This window comes from Phoca vitulina, unplaced genomic scaffold, assembly GCF_004348235.1.
Source record: "Phoca vitulina isolate PV1807 unplaced genomic scaffold, GSC_HSeal_1.0 scaffold3, whole genome shotgun sequence".
NCBI classification, from domain to species: domain Eukaryota; kingdom Metazoa; phylum Chordata; class Mammalia; order Carnivora; family Phocidae; genus Phoca; species Phoca vitulina.
In genome coordinates this window covers 28,263,925-28,286,945 of record NW_022589706.1, presented here as the reverse complement: position 1 = coordinate 28,286,945, position 23,021 = coordinate 28,263,925, and the positions used below count along the sequence as shown (strand labels likewise).

Sequence of the window (23,021 nt, the reverse complement as noted above, 5' to 3'; positions counted from 1 at the left end):
AAAAAAGAAAAAAAAAACAGTATATAATGAGAAATGCTTTCTCAAATAGCTACTCTTTCAAAATGAAACCACGATTTATTTTTATATCCATTTCATAGTGATGTGGTTTATTACTATAACCCCATTAACAAGGGCCAAGTGAAATACAGGCTTCCTAAGAATTCACCTAATCAGTGCCACTTACTCTCTTGAAAGTATGATGTACTATAATACCAAAACCATTTCCTATGGTAATAAACTTGTAAATTTTATTGAAGGCTAAAGGGAAAAACAGTAGTATTAACAAAACACAGTTTTAAATGCTTCTTGAAAATAGATAAATCAAAATATTACTGGTACCATGATACCCCCCCCTTTAATATCTGTGGTCCCTTAGGGTCCTAGGATATCAAAAACAGAGTATTCCGTTCACAAATCTTAAAAAGAGTATTCTGTTCACAAATCTTAAAATAATTTTTATCAGTGTTAGGATACCTGCCTATATTTTGTGGAAAAGGCTAAGAATAATTTCCAGAATAACTTAAAAGTCTACATTTTGGCCAATGTTTACATAACTCACAAACTCTTTTTTCTTATTTGAGCATGTTCCAATCATCTCCCATTTTGAGCAAGCACACTTTCTCCCCATTACTTCCTCTATCACCATAATGACCTACAGTGCCTTCCTCTATTATCGTAAGTAGGCTTATGCGGCAGTTTTCAATCAGCTGACTGATTGAAATTTTCCTTCAGTAAGAAAGAAGAAATAATCTTCATTACCAAGTTGGCCTTGATGGTCTCATCATCATCTTGTATCCCCTTTGCATCTTATGAAATACTACACCTATCTATCCACGATGAACACAGGCATGTACGGCACTAACAGATCACATGAGTACAAAATTTAACTGAGTCCTATATGTGAACAAAGCGATGGTGAAATATCCAAAGAAAAAAGGGAGCATACAAGTTATCCCTGGTGGTCTTAATTAATAAGTAAGAAGAACAGGATAATGAAGGTCTGTAAAAAAAAGCCTAAAGTTAATACAAAATTGATATATAAAATCAATTGTCTATCTATGCATTTGCAATGTTCAATCCAAAAATAAAACAATTTCATTTATAATAGCATTAAAAAGAATAACTCAGAAATAAATTTAACAAAAGACATGCATAACTTACACTCAGAACTACAACATAAAACTGTTGAAGAAATTAAGATCTAACTAAATTGAAATTCATGAACTGGAAGGCAATATTGTTAAGATGGCAATACACCTCAAGTTGATCTACAGACTCAACACACTCCACATAAAAATTCCAGCTGGATTTGAGGCACCTGGCTGGCTCAGTCAGAAGAGCATGCGACTCTTCATCCTAGGGTTGTGGTTGTGAATTCAAGTTCCATGTTAGGTGTACAGATTACTAAAATAAATAAATAAACTTAAAAAAAAAAATTCCAGCTGGCTTCTCTACAGAAATTGGCAAGCTGATCCCAAATTCACATGCAACTGCAAAGGGACCAGAAGCAGCAAAACAATCTTGAGAAAAGAATATAGATGGAAACTCACACTTCCCAATTTCAAAACTTACTACGAAGCTACAATAATCAAGGCAATGTGTAACTGGTATGATGACAGGCATACAGATCAATGGAACAGAACTGACAGTATAGCAATAAACTTAGAGTCAATTTATTTTCGATAAGGGTGCTAAGAAAATTCAGTGGGGCAAGAACAGTCTTTGCAATAAGTGGATCTGTCACAACTGGGTATCGACATGCAAAAAGAATGAACCTGGACCCCTATCTCACACCATATACACGAATTAACTCAAAATGGATCAAAGATCTAAATGTAAGCACTAAAATCATAAAATTTTAGAAGAAAACATAAAAACAAAAACCAAAAAAATAAGAAAATATAGAACATAAAAAACAAAAAAACTTCATGACCTTGGATTAGGCAATGGTTTCTTAAACAGGACACCAAAAGTACAAGCAACAAAAGAGAAAAGATAAATTGTACATCATCAAAATTAAAACTTTGTGCTTCAAATGAAAGACACCATCAAAAAAGTAAAAAGACAACCCTCAGAATGGGAGAAAATTTTGCATATCACATGTCTGATAAGGGACTTGTCTAGAATATAAAAAGGACTCCTATTACTCAAGAATAAACATTTTAAAGGGGCACCTGGGTGGCTCAGTCAGTTGAGCATCAAACTCTTGATTTAGGTTCGGGTCATGATCTCAGGGGCATGAGATGGAGCCCCATGTAGGGCTCCACACTCAGCAGGGAGTCTGCTTGAGATTCTTTCCCTCTGCCCCTCCCCTTGCTCCCGCTCACATACATACATGCACACTTTCTTTCAAATAAATAAATCTTCAAAAAAAAAAACCCACAAAAATAAAAAAACACTTTTTAATGGGCAAAGAATACAAATAGACATTTCTTCAAAGAAGATATACAAATGACCAATAAGCACATGAAAAAGTGCTCAACATCACCAGTCATCAGGGATGCAAATCAAAATGACAGTGAGATAATCACTTCTTTATTAATCATTTATTTCCTGTTTCCTGATGCTTTGACATCTGGGTCCTTGCTAACCCCTAGAGAGAAAGTACCCCCAACCCTGGGGTTGTCTAATTCCTAGAGAGAGCAAACAACTCATCTGCTAACATATCTTATATATGTAAACCAATCTCGAGCCCATATTCTCAATCACTTCCTTTATGGGGTTCTCACCGTCAGGGCCACCGTCCACATTGCCTAATCACCTACACCAGATATGAGAAAACCAGGGACAGTTCCTACACTCCAGAGCCGGCTGAAACTGTTCAAACTAGCCAATCCTTAACCTGGTTGCACTGCCTCACCCATTCCTCTCCACAGAAACCACAAAAAACACTCTTGCCCACATTTCCCCTCTGCTCTGTCTCCTGACTGACTCTAGTGCTTCTCCACGTGGCCCTGGGTGGTAAGCCATGCCTCCCATTTCTAGAGATCTGTGAGTATAATAAATTTCTTCCTTCATAACATTTCCATGTCTCAGTATCTTACCATACCTGATTAAAACAAATCCCAGGTACCCTTAAGACAACTTCATACCCACTAGGATGGCTATAATCAAAATGACAGATATTAACAAGTGTCAGAGACGATGTGGATAAATTATAATCTTCATACATTACTGGTGGGAACATAAAATGGCACAGCCATTTTGGAAAAAAGTTTGGCAGTTTCTCAAATGGTTAAAAATTTCTGCCCACATATTTAACATATTTACACCTAAAATCCACCATATTACCACTGCACTGCCATTCAATTAAGCCTCATACTCTACTGTATAGAGCCTATACAGAAAAAGTTACAGAAATTTAAGTGCTTGCCATACACAATGACATTGAAGAAAAAAACATAATCAGCTATAAATTCATTATTTTGAGCAAACAGATATCCTAAAATCAAATATACTATTGTTGGTTAAATTTCCAATCCAGTTAAAATGGTGAGAAATAAGCATAAAATTATACCAACAAGCCAATTACATTTTCATATACAAGTATTTACCATTATAGTAAAAATAACTCCATACCTTTTTCTCCCTAGACTTCTGTGTAGTATGAGAAGTGACATTCTCATTTTGGTGAACAAACTCTTGCGCTACAACTGTTTTTACAGGGTCTCCTTCAAGAACACAGTTTAGAAACTGAACTGTGTGTTCTAATGAATAGCTGTAGAGAGTTACAGATATAATGTTACTTAAAAAAATAAAAGTTATATGAAAACAGTAACATAAGCAATCCTTCAAACACTGGCTTACTTCTAAGTTTTAAACATTGACATTATATGCTCATTATGCATCTCAAAGACTCAAGAATGACCAGAAGGAAACTATTAAATAATAGCTCTCAAAAACTAATTTTTGTGAATGAAGACCAAAGGGTAACATGAATAATGAATTCATTTTCTGATCTTTTATTCCAGGTAGATTATCCACAACAAATCTTACTTTCATCTCATCACCTATATTTCTTAGGTCCCTTGTTGGTTCACACATGGTTTCAGTTTCCTTCAAACATCAAACACAGACAATATATCTTTAAACTGACATTTTTATTGTGTCAAATTTCACTTTTTACTTAAACCATAAGGTTCTAGTCAAAGAAATTCTAAGCTGTGATATAGAAAGGAAAAAGTAAAACACTATCTTACCCCTCACCCCTAATTATTCAGGCATATTTTCATGGTGATTCTATATATATGTAATATCAAATTCTACAAATTGACAAAGACTTAAAACACTCATGTTCCAATTTCTAAAGAAACTCATTCCAAAGCAAATTATAAATGATATTATACTGCTATTATTTCAGGCTGTTTATGCTTCTGATCTCTTCCAATGACTACATAATGAAGAGCTGACCACAAAGGAGTATTTGTGAAATGTGATAAACAGTGATCCAAAGTATTGTGATATTTAGCTATTCTTCAATTTAGTAGAGACAACCCTTGATGGAGAAGCATTTTGGGGACTACCACTTTAGCCCTCTGATATTGCTACCTCAGATATGATCAACAAAGAGAGGTTCCTAGGGATTGGAAGCTAACAGCAATTACCATCCTAAATAGCCCTAAAAATCACAGGCTTGCTTACTCTTGGGGCTGGAAGGCAGTATCCACCATTGGTAGGGTTAAAGGGAGGATGGCCCTGGAAGATTATACCACAGGCATATATATAATCAGTAACTGAACCCACCTACCCTTCTGAAGGGTGAAGGTGAAGCTACTGCTAACTGAAAAAATTATCCAGCTGCTGACAAACAAATGGAGGCAACTGACCACCTACCCTGAAGGGCCTGACTGACCCCCATCACTCTGGGCATCCCCAGGAAGGACTCACTCAGTCCCCCTTACCTTGCCCGGGGAACCACAACTCTGGGTTGTTTCACATCAGGCCATCTTGTGCCAGGTCCCCATAAAAGAGAGTTGCCGCCATATGCCAGTGACACTCTCCTAATCCCCATCCCCTTGGGAGATTTTAACACGTAACTCTAAGAAAACAGCCGGTTAGATAGCAAAAATAAGTAGGGAAATTGTTTATTGGAATAACACCATTAAAAACTTGATTTAAGTGACATGTTTAGAACTCTACATACTTAGCAGAGAATATTCTTTTTCAAAAGCACTTTCGTGTAATATCTGTTAAAACTGATCAGGTATAAACCACAAAAAAAATCTTAAATTCTAAAAAGAACTCTTCAGGCCACATTCTTATACCTCAATACAACAAAATAAAATAAACAATAGTCCTCACTCCACCTACAACCAAAACCATCAAACCATTTAGAAAATTAAACACTCTTCAAAAAAAAAAAAAAAGCATATTAAAAATTTTGGGGTAAATGAAAAATTTTTGGGTAAATAAAATCAATCTGATTAGAGATTATTTTTAAAATAATGAAAATGAGGCACGTCTAGGTGGTTCAGTCGGTTAAGCATCTGCCTCCAGCTCAGGTCATGACCCCAGGGTCTTGGGATCAAGCCCCAAGTCAGGCTCCCTGCTCATCAGCTGGTCTTCTTCTCCCTCTTCCTCTGTCCCCTCCCCCTGACTCGTTCTCTTTCTCTCTCTCTGTCTCAAATAAACAATCAAAAAATAAAATAAAAAAATAAAAATACTGAAGAAAATAATTTTATAATATTGGGGTAGGACAGACTTCCTAAAATGACATTAAACTTGGAAACCATAAAGGAAATGATTTTCTGATAAAACATATGAATTAAAACATGCATATGCCCAAAGAGACTATACTAGGTTAAGCGATAAGCATCAGGGTAGAAAAGTAATAATAATCTATAGAAACAAAGATAACTACACATAATATATAGTGAGTTCTCACAAATGTCAAAAGAAATACAAAGAACCAAACAGAAAACAGACAAAAAGTATTTAGTAGAAAAATAATGAAAAAGGCTCAACCTTCCTAGTAATCAAGAAAATTAAAATTTAGGGCACCTGGGTGGCTCAGTCGATTAAGCATCTGCTTCAGCTCAGGTCACGATCCCAGGGTCCTAGATTGAGCCCCGAAATCGGGCTCCCTGCTCAGTGGGGAGTCTGCTTCTCCCTCTGCCACTCCCCCTGCTTGTGCTCGCTCTCTTGCTCTCTCTCAAAAATTAATTAATTAATTAATTTTAAAAAAAGAAAATTTAAATTTAAACAACAATGATCTATTTTACCCATTGGGATGGCAAAAATCTTACAGATTCTTAATACCCAGGGTGGGTTACACTATCAGTACATTTAACTAATACAGAAAGCCTCTCTCTATATAGCTAATATGTATATATATATATTAGCTGTAAAAATTTTCAATGTGCACTCTGAACCAGCAATTTCACTTTAGGAACTAGTGTACAATAGCCTTCATCCATGTGTGCAAAAATGTATGTTCAAGGAGTCTTAGTGGGCAACATGGTCTCCAATTTTTCTTGCAGTCAAAAAGCCCATCAAGAGGAGCATGTTCAAATTATAGTACTTTTGGGGGGGAAAACATCCATCTATGGGAATGACAACAGGGAAGGTTTTTTTACGTGCCTTTTTTGTTTTTGTAAAAAAGAAAAGTTGGAAAGATTGGAAGAATACATTTTATATCTGGATTTTTATAATAAAAATGGCCATTAGGATGGAAAATAAATATACAAATCTTTAAAAAAACACTTTATGATTACTATGAAATACTCTATGGACTTAAAAAAGCAAATTACTAAGAATGGACTAGAAAAATAAATACCAACAAAACTACAAAACAGTATATAAAACAACCTATTTTTGGTGAAATATGTATTTATATGTAGACACAAAAGCAAACAGATACATATGTAAGCACATACACATTAGTGGACCATGAACCAATTGCCAAAACCTGCTCACTTGCTATATTATGTACATTGCACTTAAATGGTTTATAATATGCCTATATGATTTGTTATCAGAAAAATTAAAATGATATACTTTCAATGGCATCATAATAGAACCTACAGATAATCCTATCACTTACTTGTGGTCCTTGAAAATGTCCATCAGAAAATTTTGGTTAATGGCTGGAAATATCTTAAAGAGCTGCTTCTCCTTTAGTTTAGTGGCACAATCTTTTTCAAACATAAGTGCCTCCCTTTTCTAAAACAAACAAAAGAGACAAAAATCATCCTTCAGACAGAATTTATAAAACTAATTATGCTGATCCATAAGCATGGTTATTTTGTTGCAAAAAGATTAGTCATTTAAAGCAATCACAGACTTTCTTCACTGATTAAAGACTGAAATTAGTAATATAAGTATTCTTGCACTATTTATTTATATCCCATTTTTTGCAAAGTATTTGAAGCTGTTCATTTATATACATACACAATCACACATATATACATAATGTGTGCAAGTGTATATAAATATATACATACTCTCACATATACACACCCAGCACGTTCAGTCGTATTATATAAAAAAAAAGATGAAAATATAGATATATAAACAGGATATAAATAAATGAAGAAGTCAGAGTAGAGAAAATAAAAGGAAGACTATAGGATAAAGCTAGCAGGTAACATTAGTGTATAAATGCATGCCATAAAATCCTGTACAATTGCTAAAGGTGGGCCACAAATTCAGTTCTGAGCTTCTTAGTGGCCAAAGCAAAGGGGGAAACAAAGATTCTCAGTGTCCATAAAATAAAAACAAACCAGTTGCTCAGGAGAAGTACAGCTTTTTCTGGCACTGAGCCCTGAGAGAAATTTCTCCCATGGGTCCTCAGAAAAGGGACACTGGGTGATGCTGTGAACAACGTCCTCATAAACATATTCTCCTCAATGGGCAGAAACTACAACGTACAAATGAGTTGCAAATTCAGGTTGACGAGAAAATCTTAAAATTCACAATTTAAAAAATTTTCACAAACATATTTACTCCAAAATAACTGTATGAGAACTGCCACTGATTGTTATTTTTTCGTAAGTCATAATGGGATCAGTTGAAATTGCCAAACTAAAGAACTTTCCTAAAATGTGCTTTTTAAATTCTAACCTAGGATTATGGTAAACATTCTTAAAGTTGATTTCTAACTCTAAGACAATTTGTTGACACTGTGATGTAAGTACATAATATTTTTGTTTGCTATGAAGCTGCTAATGTTTGAAAAATAACGTCCTATACAATTGCAAAGGTGACTCAAAAATATAAAAATTACAATAATCTAGGACAACCCTAGAACAGTTATTGCTTTTGAAGCCTAGGTCACCTAGTATCTAGGTCATTTACAACACCAAACAATAAGAGAGAGTCCACAATAGGTGATAATCTGACCAGTAAAAGAAGACTGGTAAAGCTAAACACATCACACATCACAAGAGTAACGGAAACAAGCCACCTCAAGAATTAAAAATATTTCATGTTTTATTTAAGATACACATTATAATCTGAACTTACTAAAAAACTCAGGTCATAGAGTTTCTAAACTACAAATTCTAAGGTCTCATGACTGAAAACTCATGACCTTAATCATCTTAGAATTATTCTACTCATATATTATGCCTAATGTTTATCTTATAACTTTGCTTAAAAAAATACAGTGTATTTCTCCTTTGGAGACAAAGAGTGAAAAGAAAGCATCAAGAAATTCTCTTACTGAGGTTCTACCTAAGAAGTATCCTTGGGACAAAATAAGTACAGCTTCTATTACCCAACCCACAGAAAGATAAGTAAAAATCACTGATAGAAAAAAAAAAATGCATTAAGTTGGGAAATCAAAGATACTCCTCTGTTCACTATTATACTGAGAGATTAAAAGGCAGATTAGAATCACAAAGTTAAGTTTCAGTAGTAAAAAAAAAATGGCAGTTCAACAAAAGGTGTCACACCATTTGGGCGTAAGTTCTAAGATTTCCTTATTTTTTTAAGAAAATGCATTTCTCCAATTTATTACACATATAAATGAGGATATTTGAAACAACACTACATTATAAGACCCTACCAAAGAGATTGGTTCCTTAGGTTATGTAAACATGCAAAAATGGTAGCATGTTTCCAATTAATTAACAAGATAACTGGGGAAAATAAATATGAAGGTGGAGGAATTCCATCATTCTTCCTATGCCCCATTCTATGTATTTCAGCCAAATGTAAAGGTGCTCCTTTGGGTAGTCAAATGAGTAAGAAAGAAAGTAAAATGTTTTAAGATCACCATCTAAGAATTATTTCTTTTCTTTGAGAATTGGACTAAATAACCTCTAAGTTCTTCCCCTTTTTGATTTCTGAAATTCTCTAATACTAATTTTCAGAATTCAAAAAAAGGCTAAGAAAGGCAAAAGAAACCAAATTCACTTATGGCTTCATAAAATTTGATATGGTGAATAAGAAACAAAAATAAAGTTCAAAATAAAGTTTCTATTTGAACATGTTTGATTAAAAAGTTAGAAAAAGAAGAGTACTTAATTTTTTTTAAGTTTCTAAATTTTTCTCTAAAAAACTCTGTTTTGGGGGCGCCTGGGTGGCTCAGTTGGTTAAGCAACTGCCTTCGGCTCAGGTCATGATCCTGGAGTCCCGGGATCGAGTCCCGCATCGGGCTCCCTGCTCGGCAGGGAGTCTGCTTCTCCCTCTGACCCTCCTCCCTCTCATGCTCTCTGTCTCTCATTCTCTCTCTGTCAAATAAATAAATAAAATCTTTAAAAAAAAATAAAAATAAAAATAAAAATAAAAAAAATAAAAAACTCTGTTTTGGGGCGCCTGGGTGGCTCAGTTGGTTAATGTCCCACTCTTGGTTCTCAGCTCAGGTCTTGATCTCAGGGCCATGAGTTCAAGCCCCACGCTGGGTTCCACGCTGTACATGGAGCCTACTTTAAAAAAAAAACTGTTTTGAGGTTGGATACTTCTTTAATAGCAAGAAAGACATTTCTTTTTACTAATTTATGAATAAAATTATCTTTAAATGAAAAATCTTTCATGTTTTTCAAGAATTAAAAAATTATAGAAATAAATGCTAAAAGTAAAAAAAAAAAAATGCAGCTCAATCACCTGCAAAATTAAATCTAAAATAATGGTTTAACACAGACTGGCTTATTGTTATAGAATATCAACTAATCTCCCAGAAGCAAAAAATTCCAGCTTCAAACTTCGAAACAGTTTCAATTTTAACATTAATTTCAATCAGTTAAATACAGATTCCAGACTAGGAAATACAGAATCAAATGAAAATCACAGAGTAAACATACAATCAACCTAGAGTCAGAGGCAAAAGCTTAATAGTTATACCATCTCATACCAAAGCATGTTTTTCCTGTAAGGCAATTTCTTCTGACATTATTTCTCTGAGTGATACTTTTTTAGTTTGAGTGTTCCAATGATCCAATAAGGGTAGCATTTCAGGTGCTGCTAAAGTCTTCAGTAATTTTTTGCCTGTTCTCTGAGATGATTTTTGTTCAGGATTCTCGAGACCAATGTGCCCAACCAGGGAAGGATCTACAAAAGCAGTATAAATAGTATCAGGCCCTCAACAATAAACAAATTAAGCATTACTCATTCTGTTACAACTACCTCAGAAGGACCAAAGAAACATGATTTTTTATTTCTAGCTTATAAATATAACTCTGAAGTTTCAAAATATATCTTCACATAATTGCAAGCAAGAATATGTATAAATGTAGGAATATCTCACATGAGCAAGGATCCGGGTATCATTGCAAATCAACTCAATGGTTCCCACTCTTTTTTACATCGCACGGACACAGAAAAACCGGCACACATACACTGGTAAACAAAGGGAGTTTTGGCCAGGTGGAAGCAACCAGCTAGAGCAGCTCTGCTCAGCTCTGCTCAGCCACTCCAAGGACTGAAAGGATCTATATTTTAGCAAACCCATAAACCCAATAGAGGCACACAACAAATATTAAACAAATGATATTCAACATAAGGAAGAAACTGAACATTCTAAGAAGTTCACAGTAACGAGATTTAATGTATAGTATTTCAGCATCTCGGTATCAGCACATTTTGATATACTCCTTAGCTCTCCCGGAGAGTGAAGACAGCAGATACTGCCATCCCCATAACTCTGATACCCTTTCAGTACCTCTAGCTCTCAAATAGCTTTAGTTCTTGAAGCTGCAACTAAAGCATACCCAAAGAACCTTCAACCTGGAGTCCTGGTGTGGAGTGGACACAAGAGGCATCTGAAGGAAATGTGCACAATAGGAGGCTCCCGTTAACAGCTCTGCCACCCTGCACTAATCACTGAGGACAATGCTACCCAAAAAGTCTTCTAGAATCAAATATTTCAATTTGGCAGATGTTCCAAAAGCAGGCCGACGTTTGTGCTCTAATAAAATTAACATCAATAAAAATTTCGAATAACCAAGTTAACAGTTGAACGATGCTCTCAATCAGACACATGAACATTTTATTGCTCTCAAACCAGAAGTTTTCTTTCATTCAGAGCAAAATCTTAAACAGGAAACACCTTGTTATATGTATTAGAGCACACCTAAGGTGTTCCACTGTACTCATGAAAGTAATTAATCATAGGCGCTTTTTAGTTCTTCTAGTTTTATTTTATGTCAATATTAAATGTTAAATATTTTAAAAGAATTTTTATTTGCAAATCAAAATTCTTGGGTAACATATTTTGTGGAAGTACATTTAATAATGAGTTAAAATTCATACACATACACCAAGTTTTGACATCATGACAGGAACATCAGAAGTAAAAAGTATGTGCTTTACCTCGCATAAACTTGCCACAGGATACCTCTTCTTGTCTTTGTCGCTCCTAAACACAAATGCAGGACAGGGGATTCGCAAAGGAGGGTGCATTAGAAAATAAGATTATATTATTTTTCTCTAGAAATCACTTCTTGTAAAACTATCAATCATTCTTGCTAAATCTAAGTAAAACAAAATTAGATAAGATTATGAAGTATGACTATATCAATGTATTTTTCCACTTATAGAGCTCTTAGGCTTTTTTTGTTTTTAGACTGTTTTTGAAATTTAATCAGTCAGCACTGCAAGTCTTTAGAGAATAAAAAACTATTTATGATTTTTCTCTTAAAAAAATTCAACAATCATATTGAGCTCCATCATCAGTTATATAATTTGGCCAGTCTGGTAATAACCTAAAACATTGGAAAGAGAAAAAATATCACTTATCTGTTTATTGGAAAAAGTTCATTCTCTCTCAAAGTCAAAATTCAATAGAATTCTTTCATACAACAGATTTTATTAAGAGCAAAGGTGAACACAAAAGGAGCTCATCATAAAAAAAAAGCCTACCAACCATTACAGATTCTTTCCATTTCTCATGAATCACTTTAGCCAGATTCAGATCTATATGAACAACACAATCCTCAACTGTTAGAGACCCTTTTGAGGGGGGAAAAAAGAAAAGAAAATATAATCATTACTCATACATTTTCAGAAAACATACTCAACCACCTTATGTATCATAAAACTAATTTATATTATTAATTACTAATCTATATTTTTAGTTCTAAATCTCTTGGAATATTTTTGTTTATGTACTATGTCACTGTTTTCACACTTCCTGGCAGGTGCAATTATACAATGCTTCATATATTTAAGTTATTCATGTCCATTAGTTTAAACGTATATATTCGTTTCCACTAGTCAAGACTTTTCAAGAAGTGTGTTCTATGAAATTAATCTTGCCTTAAGTACATCTGGAGTAGCACTACAGATTCAAAAAGGTTCATCTGTGCAAATAAGTATGAAGTAAATACCACAGAAAACTTTCAATATACACATGGGATGAACACAAACTCCATATAAATACTATTTCTTTAAATTACATTTTTTTAAATCCTCTACAAACGAATGTGTCAAAAATAAGGTAGGCAACACAAATTACTTTTACATTTCAGTTAACATATGACATAATTTTAAAATTAAGATAGAATCCTGAATCTGTATTCTATTCACACAAAGACACACATACACGTAATCTATTTTTTCTTTACCTGAATCAATACCAACAGGGCCAAATAATTCATTGAGCTGAAAAGCCAGCTCAGGCGGTAATGCCAATTCCAGACAGTCTATGGTCAGAGATTTGGCCATCACTGGCATGGGATTCAATATCTCAGTTTTATCTTCTTCATTAACTCCAGCTGACAAAGTACCCTCAGCCATTAGAATTTTTTCCATTTCCTGTTCATCTTCATTCATAAATTCTTCAGTGTTTGGAAATTTCACATAATCCTTTGGAAGATTTTCATTTTTCTTTATTTCAAGAGAGTCGGTTAAATCAACTTCTTCATTTAATTCAAGATTTGAAGTGCTCGATACAGAGTTTAAAATATCAGACAAATTCAAAGAAGAATGTATACTGTCTCCAATCTCTGTGACTTCTAGATTCTTCTCCATTTCATTCACATCTTTAGCTACAGTAGCTTTTAGAGTACCTGGGAAAGACTGCTTAATGTTACACAGACTTGGAAGGTCTGCCTGGCTACTGGGAAGTACTTCATTAGTATTCTTTAGATCTAGAGTGGCATTAGGAAATAAACCCGTTATTAATCCAGGTTTTTCAGTAGTGATAGCTCTTATTTCTGCCTGCTCTGGGTTTCTCTCTTCTGAATCACAGGTGGACTGTACATTAGTGTTACTGACAGCAGTGCCATGGCTAAATTCTGGCACAGAAGAATTAGAATCCTCCAAGGTTCCTCTTTGGCTAATAATTTCCTTCAAATTTAATCCCAGAGAAAATGGCCCAATTTGTGCTTCATCATATGATTTTTGGATATTCTCAAATTCAGTATCCTCGCATAATTTAGTTTCAGAATCCAACAAAAGGCTTGTGGCCCAAATAATATCTTTGTTACACCTCTCATATAAGTCTTTTAGGGCTTCTAATGAAAAGGATCCAAAGAGTTTACAAAGAATGTTAAGATTTTCAGATTCATCAGCACTGGTAAGCTCACTTTCTTCAACATACGTGCTTTTGTCATACATTACCCTATATGGAATTGTTTCTTGAACATCTAATTCTGTGTTAATATTGAAAACTTTTGGTTTAAATCCATCTAACCGTCCTGTTAGTACTCTCACAGAATCTGAAACACTAATTTTATTCTTTTCTATTTTCCATAAGAGAGCAAAATCCTGTGGTTCAGTCTGGGTACACATGCCTTCTTCTATTCTAGGGACTTTTTTAGATTTTCCTTCTGGAAATTCAGCTAAAGTTTGTGGTCCTACTACTCCAGGAATAGTTGGCCTACTATTGGTAAAAGTAAGAGATAATGTGTGCTGTCTATGAATCTTTTTACTTGGACAAGTCTTATTCTCACAGGTCATTTCATTGGGTACCGTTTCAGAATTTCCTAGAGTGGAACTACCCAGGGTTTTCAGTTCTTCAGGGCTTGTGCCCCAACAACAGGTCTCATGTGCTGTGTAGAAGGATATTTCGTTCATACTGTCTTTAGTTCCAAATTCTAGATTGGGTTCCTTTAAACCATCCTTCGGCATTCTTGATCTGTGCTCTCTCTGAGCTAAGGAATCAGACGAAGGCCAGTCACCCACAATGCTGAATGACTGTTTTTCAGTATTTTTATACGTATCATATTGACAGCTATTGAAAGATTCTGAAGCATCATCATACTGTGACTTCTTGTCATCCTCTGTACTTTCATGCGGAGATTCTCGTTGCTGGATATGATCTATATTCACAGATAGAGTATTATCTAATCCTTTGCATGACTGAAGGCGATTATATTTTTTGTCACTTTGACCAGATGAAGCTTTTTCACTTTTTCGGTTCCTTTTTGTCCTCTGACCAATAGTCTTATCAACTGGCCAGTCACCAACAAAATTTGATAGCTCATGTCTCGTCGGGAACTTTTCCAAAGTTGACTTGCTTTTTTGTTTTCCAAAGGTTTTTTTCCTTACTGTGGCTCTTTCTTCCAATGTTTCACCCGGTGAAGATTTTTCATTATGAAATGGTATAGTATTTGAAAGATCATAGTCTTCTTGATTATATTCACCATAGCAAATACTCGGCGACACTCTCTCAACAACACTATCTGCATCAGTTTTACTATACTCTTTTTCAGAAGCCAGGTCTACTTGCTCTTCTTTTTTACCTTTTTCTTTTGCCTGTACTTTGCTTTCAGAATCAGAAAAATACATGTCTGAAACTCCCTGAATGAAAGCACTCTGAATGTTAGGATTCATAGCACTTATTTCTTTTCTTCCTTCATTTAAATCTGCATTAGAGAGATATGTAACATTCTCAAGTAATATAGTTTCTTTGGTCACTTCAAGTTTCTTCTCTTCAGTTAACTCTAGGTGCTTCAAAGATGAGGATAAAACATTTTCTTCTTTTTCAGAGGTAATATCTTCATTGTCTCTTGGGCTGTAAGATTTTTTTAAAGTATTATAAGGAAGTCTCTTAATGTTGCCATTAACATTATGATTTAAATTAAAGCAGCATTCAACTGAAAGACAAGGCACTTAACATTTATTCTAAAACTTCTATAAATGAACTACATTAAAATTATAAAAGCTCATCTTGATCTTTCTCTAGTACATTGTGAATACATCCCTTTATTGTAACCCCAACACCTAACACAATGCTTGGCAAATAGGAAGCACTCAAACTTTTTTCGAATTGAATAGTGAACATGAGATTTTCAGTTAAGGTGTTCATATGCATTAAATATTAAAGATACGATTCTAAATTTGTTCCCAGAAGAGGACACCACCTCCCTGGCTTCTTTCAGAACTATTTTAGCTTAATATATGTGAAAAGCGGTCTGCTTCTATAACACCTGTCATTTGCTACCGAGGATTAGGCTTAAGCTTCATTTACAAAGTCACAAAGAGTCAACATGATTTGCACAACTAAAAGAAATGAGAGAAAGGGAGGAGAGCTGTCATTTGAAATGTCACCTATTAAATTTCTTAAAATCATCCTCAATGTTAATTTCAGACTTAGAGCACTTTTGCCTAATCATTACACTTTCAACTTCAGTGTTTTTCTCCTTAGTCAATTTATCTACTCATCTTCCTTCCTCTCTTTCTTCTTAGAGGGGGAGGGAGGGGCGGAGAGAGAGGGACAGAGGGAATCCTCAAGCAGACTCCCAGCTGAGCGCAGAGCCTGAGGCTCCATCTCACAACCTGGGATCAGGACCTGAGTGGAAATGAAGAATCGGATGATTAACCAACTGAGCCACCCAGGTGCCCCTTCCTTTCTTCCTTTATTCCAGGAGCTCTCAAAGTCCCAACTCTCCCATGAAGCCTTCCTAAATGAAATCACATCTAACACTGAGTTTTCTTTTTTTTTTTAATATAAAAATATGCTCAACTTTTAATAGGAGGAGCCATTTTTTATAAATCAAAATAGCAAAGATTAAAAAGTTTGATAACTATTACGTTGCTGAGATCTTTTGAGCAAAGTGTTATTACTGCCATTTTAGAAATGAAGAGCTGAAGTATAGAGAGATTCTATAATTTGTCAAAGATTACAAAGCCTTGGGATTTCAAGCCAGGAAACACAGCTCAGGGGCCCATGCTCTAAACCACTTTGCAACATGACTCCTCAATAAAAGAGCATTTATGAATTTTCTCTTCCCAACCCCTTTTTAATAGAGCCTCACCATTCCTTATCATCAGAAAGTGTGGGCAATTTAGACCTCTATCTATATTTAAGGTTATTCTTTAACTCACCCATCTATTCAACTGTTTCTATGTCCTAAATGTTTAATAGAATCAGTACTATGCTGGACTACAAACTCTCAAAAGGCTATGACTTGTATTACTCAGTCAAGGTATACCATTAATAATTAATTTTTATAATACTAACTTGAAAGAGTATTTTTACAAATACCTAAAGAAATTAAGAAGTGATGCAAAATAATGACAGGCAATAACAGATAAATACTGGAATAGCGGGCAGTTACATAAAAAAGGCAGGAGTATTCACAGTATAAACATGGAGCCACAAAACCCTGAGGACAATGAAAAAACTCCCATGTCATTGCATATATAACTTCACTTCTCTTGCTAACCATATACATCTTGCTTCAGGTAAGACTATATCTAAACCCTACAAATAATAAACGTCTACTTTTATTTTTAAAGTTATTTGGCAGTGATTTCACAAGCTCCAAAATTATTCTTTTTAAATTATATTTCAAATTGAATTTGTGTATTCAGGGACTTTAACCTACCTAGTACTGGTGTCCTCACAAGAATAGACACACAACTCAATACGTTCACTTTTCTCTGGAACTGAAGAACTCATGATTATTGGCACTGAAACAAAACGCTGATAATGTTCCAACATTCTTGTTATTTTTTCTTTGCTTACCCCATGTATATTACGCCTAAAAATTCCAGGGGAGAAAAGGGTAGAGGGAATATTGGTAATTAAGTTTTTTTTTAAATTGAAACATAAAATGTCAAGAAAAATAATATTATTTCTAATACGTAAAAATATCTAAGCTGGTTTATTATGACACAATATATACTGTTAGATTCTAATTTCATCTTATTCAGGATGTCTTAAATTACCATTTTTTAATCATTCCATACAATCTTTTCCAAATATCATTTATCAACTCAGAAAAAAACAGATCCTAATAACTTTAAAAGAAGCTATTCTCAAGCTCTGCAAAAAAACATTTCATAAGAATATGACCATTACTTCAAGACTATTAACTAGTAAGTAAAAAAATTCCACTACAATCTTCTACTTATGCCACTATGGCAGATTAGATGTCCAAAGGGCTCTCCTATTACAATAAAACTAGATCCCAAGTCAATTAAACCAAACATATATTTTAATACATTTTAAATTCAAGCAAAGAAAAAAAATTCCTGGTATATGAAGTCTCTGGATGTCCAAATATGAAATTTGTCATATTTGTGCTTTCACTCATGGTAGCTTATTTGTGTGTTTTTATGAACTCATATTTAGTTGAACCTAATATATGAGAATCCTTAGGCCTTAACCTGGGGTGCTTTCCTTCATACAACATCTGGATTTGCATCTGCCAGGAGGCCAGATGATATGCTTTCGTCCCTCAAGGATCTTGTCATAATGAAAACATCTAGTTTGCAACATTCCTATCTTGAGCAAGGATCCAAGGCTTAGTGTCTGGATCCCAGGGCTAATATCAGTATTTGCCACCTGGGCAAATCTGGCTTTCATATTTACCTACCTCAATCTTGTCTGGTTTCAGATCACAGAGAAGCAAAGAGATAGAAAATATGAAAGAGAAGTTAAGAGATACAGACATAGAGGACAGAGCAAAAAGGTAGTATACATCTAATCCAAGTCCCAGAAAGAGAGTACATGGGACAGAAGCAATTTAAAGAAAAATGGCTAAGGATTTTCCAGAACTGATCAAAGACATCATTGATGTCCCCTAATCCAAGAAGCTCAACAAATCCCAAACAAGATACATATTAAGAAATCCACTAGAAACATGGTACTGAAATTGTCATTCACCAAAGATAGATGATATTAAAAGCAACCAGAAACTAAAGGGAAAAAAACTAATTATCTATAAAGAAACCAAGTATTAGAATTACAGCTGCCTTAACAATAATGGAAGTCAAAAAATAATTAAATGTTATCTTCAATAACAGAAACTGTCAATCTAGAATATATATACCCAGTGAAAGTATCTTACAAGAATGAAGGCAATAAAAGAATTTTCAGATTTAAAAAAAAAAAAAGAGTTTGACATGAAGCAGAACTACACTGTAAAGAAAATCCTAAAAGATGAATGTCAGACAGAAGGAAATTCCCAGATGAAATATCTACGATGAAAGAAAAATTAAGCACAACAATAACTGTATGAGTGAAAACACACAGTGCCTGTACATTCTGGACAATCATAGCATGTAAGTCAGAAGGGAGATAAATATCAGAGTTAAAATGTTTTAAAGTCCTTATATTTGCGAGAAGGAAGGCTAACAAAATGGTTTGACTTTAAATTTAAAGTTTGCATGATCAAAGTTTTAATGTAACCACTAAAAGGATAAAAATAGTGTATATCATTTCCAAATTAAAAGAGAAGGAAAAAGTAAATAAGAAAATCTGCATTCAGTGAAAAAAATCCAAAATATGGCATGATGAAAAGGGGGGAAAAAATCAAATATATAATTTTCTGTGATAAGAGAAAAACAATCGCAGGAAAGGTGAAATAAAGAGACAGTGCACAGAGGGAAGACAGTAAGAAACAAGGCTAATTACATGAATAACCAAAATAACCATAAAAGAATTAAGCTTAAGAATGAAAAGCCAAAGATGGACAGAGAGGATTTTTCAAAACCCAGTCATACTGGTTATAAGAGATACATCTAAATGTAAAGACACAGGAAAGTCAAAAGTAAAAATATGGAAAAAGAAATAACACTCAAATCCTAAAAGGAAGTTGGTGTAGTTCTATTAATATTAGACAAATTAGACTTTATAACAAAAATTAAAATTAAGGATAAAAGAAAATCACTTGACAAGGATAAAAGGTTAAATCAGACAGATACAAAAACTTTAAGCTATAAAAGCACATCAAAAAATATCCTCAGAATTCATAAAGTGAAAATAGGCAGATTTATAAGAAGAGACTTGGACATATTCAACATAATAAAGGGAGATTTCAACACATCCCTCTCACATAGATTTCCTCATTCCTCTCTTAAAACATTAATCCATCAAGCATTTTTTTAAAGAGTAAAGCTACAGAAGATGTGAGCAACAGAATAAGCATGACTTAATAATATATTAACATACTATAACCAGTATACATTTTTATCAAGCAAACATGAAACATTTATAAAAAACAATGAACTAGGCCATAAAAACGCATCTTTTAAAATATCAGAGAATTAGTATCACATAAATGGCACAATCTTATCTACTACAGTTAAGTTGAAAATGAATTTCTTAAAAAAGAAATTTAAAAACCATCTGTTCACAAACTTAAAAACATGGTTTTAAATAACCCAATGCTTAAAAAGTAAAATTAATCATAATACAAATTAGAGGATAAATGATAAAAAGAAAGCATTATATATTAATATTATATATTAAAATTCTAGGAGCATCTAATTTCCTAAGGAAATTTATAGCATCAAATGCTCATATAAGAAAATAACCTAAACCTTCAGGTGAAACCTTATAAAAATAACAGAATAAACAAAGCAAAATAGATTTTTTAAAAAGCAGAGAAAGTAGAATAAAAGAGAAGCAGAAATGAACGTAAAACAAACTTAAAATAGAAAGATCAGATGAGCAAAGAGATGTTTATTTGAAAAGGCTAATAAAAAATCTGATCTCTGGTGAGAATAAGAAAAAAAGAAGGAAGATACATATAAACATACCCAGATTGAAAAGGGGAACTTAAGTATGGATGCAACACAGATGTAAATGGTAAGAGAATACTATAATTGTCTTAATAAAGTCTTAATAAATTTGGAAACTTTAGTGTAATGGACAAATTCTAACTGAAACTTCTCACAAAGAAAACAGCAGGTCCACAAGTTTCATAAGTAAATTCTATCAAACACTCAAACTTACATAAACTCAGAAAAGAGAAAAAGAAGAAATATTTTCCAATTAATTTTATCAACCTAAAATCATGATACCAAAGCCAGGCAAGAAAGGGCAAGGAAGAAAAAATTATTGATCAACCTCTCTCATTTATACAGATGCAAAAATCCTAAGCAAAATACTAGAAAACCAAATCTATAATGTACCAAAAACATATAAAAAGGAATGAAGTACTGATACATGCTACAACATGGATGAACCTTGAAACATGATGCTAAGTGAAAGGTGCCAGACACAAAAGGCCACAAATTGTATGATTCCATTTATATGCAATGACTAGAATAGGCAAATTCATAGAGACAGAAAAGCAAATTAGCAGTTGCCAAAGGAAAGGGAGAATTGGGAGTGACCAATAGCAGGTACAGGGTTTCTTTTGAGGTGATGGAAGTGTGCACTAATTAGATAGTGGTGATGGTTGCACAACATTATGAATATACTAAAATTAGGTTGTCCTTCAGTTAGTATAGAAATTAGTTAAAATGACCAAGAAGAAAATACCCTGACCAAAATCAAGTTAGGGTTATCTCTAAGGGAATACAGAACACAAAGCAAAATACATTATGTGTCCATGTCCTAAGTAACATTTTAATTTAAGTCAAACAATCAAGTAAAAAAGTAAAACCTTTGGGAGAAGGGCAAGGAGAGGGGAGGGTAGTGCAAAAACTGCATAGCTAGACATTTGCTACCTTTTCTACCCATACTTCCTTCACTTCCTTTCAGTATTCTTAGTCATTAGGCAGCTACAATGATTGGTTCCTCCCAGTAGCACATGGTTCAGGTACACCAAACCCCAGGATCTGTTCTAATTTCAGATATTGACATTATACTGCTAATAAGTAATAAAGTACTGACTATATAAGACAACTGGAATATTTCTGTTAATTAACTCAGTATTAGGAATAAAAAGATACAAACTCTTCATAAACTGAAAAAAGGTCTACAGGAAATACAAAATTTGTTATCAAAGCTGCAACCTAATCCATTTTGTTTCATTCATTATTTGTAGGGAGAAAAAAATCTAGATGGACTTTCTATCACTGCCATAAATTAATAACATGTTAAATAGTCTCTCAATTTTACCTTGCAAGTTCCTTTGGTTTGAACTTCCACCATGTGTCCGGTTCCCGGAAAAGGACTTTATATTTATGTTTTTGAGACTACATACAAAAAAGACAAATGTATTTTAAAATACTACTTCCATGAAATTAAATGCATTGTTTCCAAATTCATAGCATGTTAAAATTTTAAACCTAAAAGATTATCTAATTGTGATGAGTTTGTTAAACTGGCAAAAGGTACAATCTCTTTGACCCAGCAATTCATTTCCAGAAAGTTATGCTACTAATAAATAATTACATAAGACTGCAAACACACACATACACATACAAGTTATCCAGTTCACCATTATTTGTAATAACAAAAGAAGACAACACAGTGACTATTAATATGCAACTGGCTAAATAAATGAAGGTACAGCCATACAATGTAAATACAGCAATTTTAAAAATGCTGCATGTGTTAATGAGAAAAGGTCCCAATACAAACTGTAAGGAAAGTAAGATACAGAATTTTCACTTGTGTAAAAAAGAATTATTCACACATTTTTCATGTATAGAAAACTTCTAGAAAGATTCTCAAATATATTATTAAAAGCCTCTACTTCAAGGGAGTAGGACTTTTCAGCATTCTTTTTTATAATTTGACTATTTATTATACATGTATTACTTTTAGTAACTCACTCTATTTTTCAAAAACTCTAACATGGCTATAATCTAAAAGCCATGCCTTACACTTGTATACTAGATCCATCTCCTCTCTCTACCTCAAGGATAACTGAGTTTAGCAATTCACCCCTCTCTTTGAGGTAGCATTAACCGCCCCCCCCACCTTGAATCAGTCTCATCACAGTCAGTTATTTCTCCCATTTTACTCTTAATCCCCTTTCCCCTGCTAGCGATCTCCCCATTTTCCTACTCCCCTTTGCAGGAAAATGCCTCAAAATAATTACTACACTCTGTCTCCAATTCCTCTCCTCACCTCTCTTAAACCCACTCCAATCGACTACCCCCATTGAAACTGCCCATCAAGACCACAAATTACTTCCACACTGAAAAATGCTATAGCTAATTCTCAGTCCTCTCTTCCTTGACTCTCAGCAGCATTTGTCATAGTTCATCACTCCCTCTCCTAACACTTTCTTTCTACCCTCTTGGTTTTCCTCCTGCCCCACTGGAAGAGTGTTCTCACTCTTTTTTGCTAGTCCTTTTTTGCCCAGACCTCTTCCCACTTAGACCTTCACTTAGTCCTTGGTCCTCTACTCTTTTTTTTGTTGTTATGTTAATCACCATACATTACATCATTAGTTTTAGATGTAGTGTTCCATGATTCATTGTTTGTGTATAACACCCAGTGCTCCATG

At 34.0% G+C, this 23,021-nt stretch overlaps 1 protein-coding gene across 9 annotated transcripts in view; it reads right to left on the bottom strand.

The window, feature by feature from the left end:
- N4BP2 (NEDD4 binding protein 2) overlaps positions 1 to 23,021 on the bottom strand; it is an 83,580-nt gene that overhangs the window by 15,454 nt on the left and 45,105 nt on the right. For 8 of the 9 annotated variants that reach the window (XR_004298844.1, XM_032400228.1, XM_032400226.1 and 5 more), the window contains 8 exons: positions 21,683 to 21,759; positions 17,214 to 17,369; positions 13,005 to 15,397; positions 12,305 to 12,390; positions 11,752 to 11,797; positions 10,295 to 10,491; positions 7,043 to 7,161; positions 3,580 to 3,718 (listed from right to left, as the gene is read on the bottom strand). Coding sequence is in view for 7 of the 9 variants with exons in the window: in XM_032400228.1 (XP_032256119.1) it covers positions 3,580 to 3,718; positions 7,043 to 7,161; positions 10,295 to 10,491; positions 11,752 to 11,797; positions 12,305 to 12,390; positions 13,005 to 15,397; positions 17,214 to 17,369; positions 21,683 to 21,759 (3,213 nt within the window). In the remaining 2 variants the exon portion in view is untranslated. Of the gene's footprint in view, positions 1 to 3,579; positions 3,719 to 7,042; positions 7,162 to 7,721; positions 7,859 to 10,294; positions 10,492 to 11,751; positions 11,798 to 12,304; positions 12,391 to 13,004; positions 15,398 to 17,213; positions 17,370 to 21,682; positions 21,760 to 23,021 lie in introns of all 9 variants that reach the window. The other variant, XR_004298845.1, reaches the window with a different exon arrangement.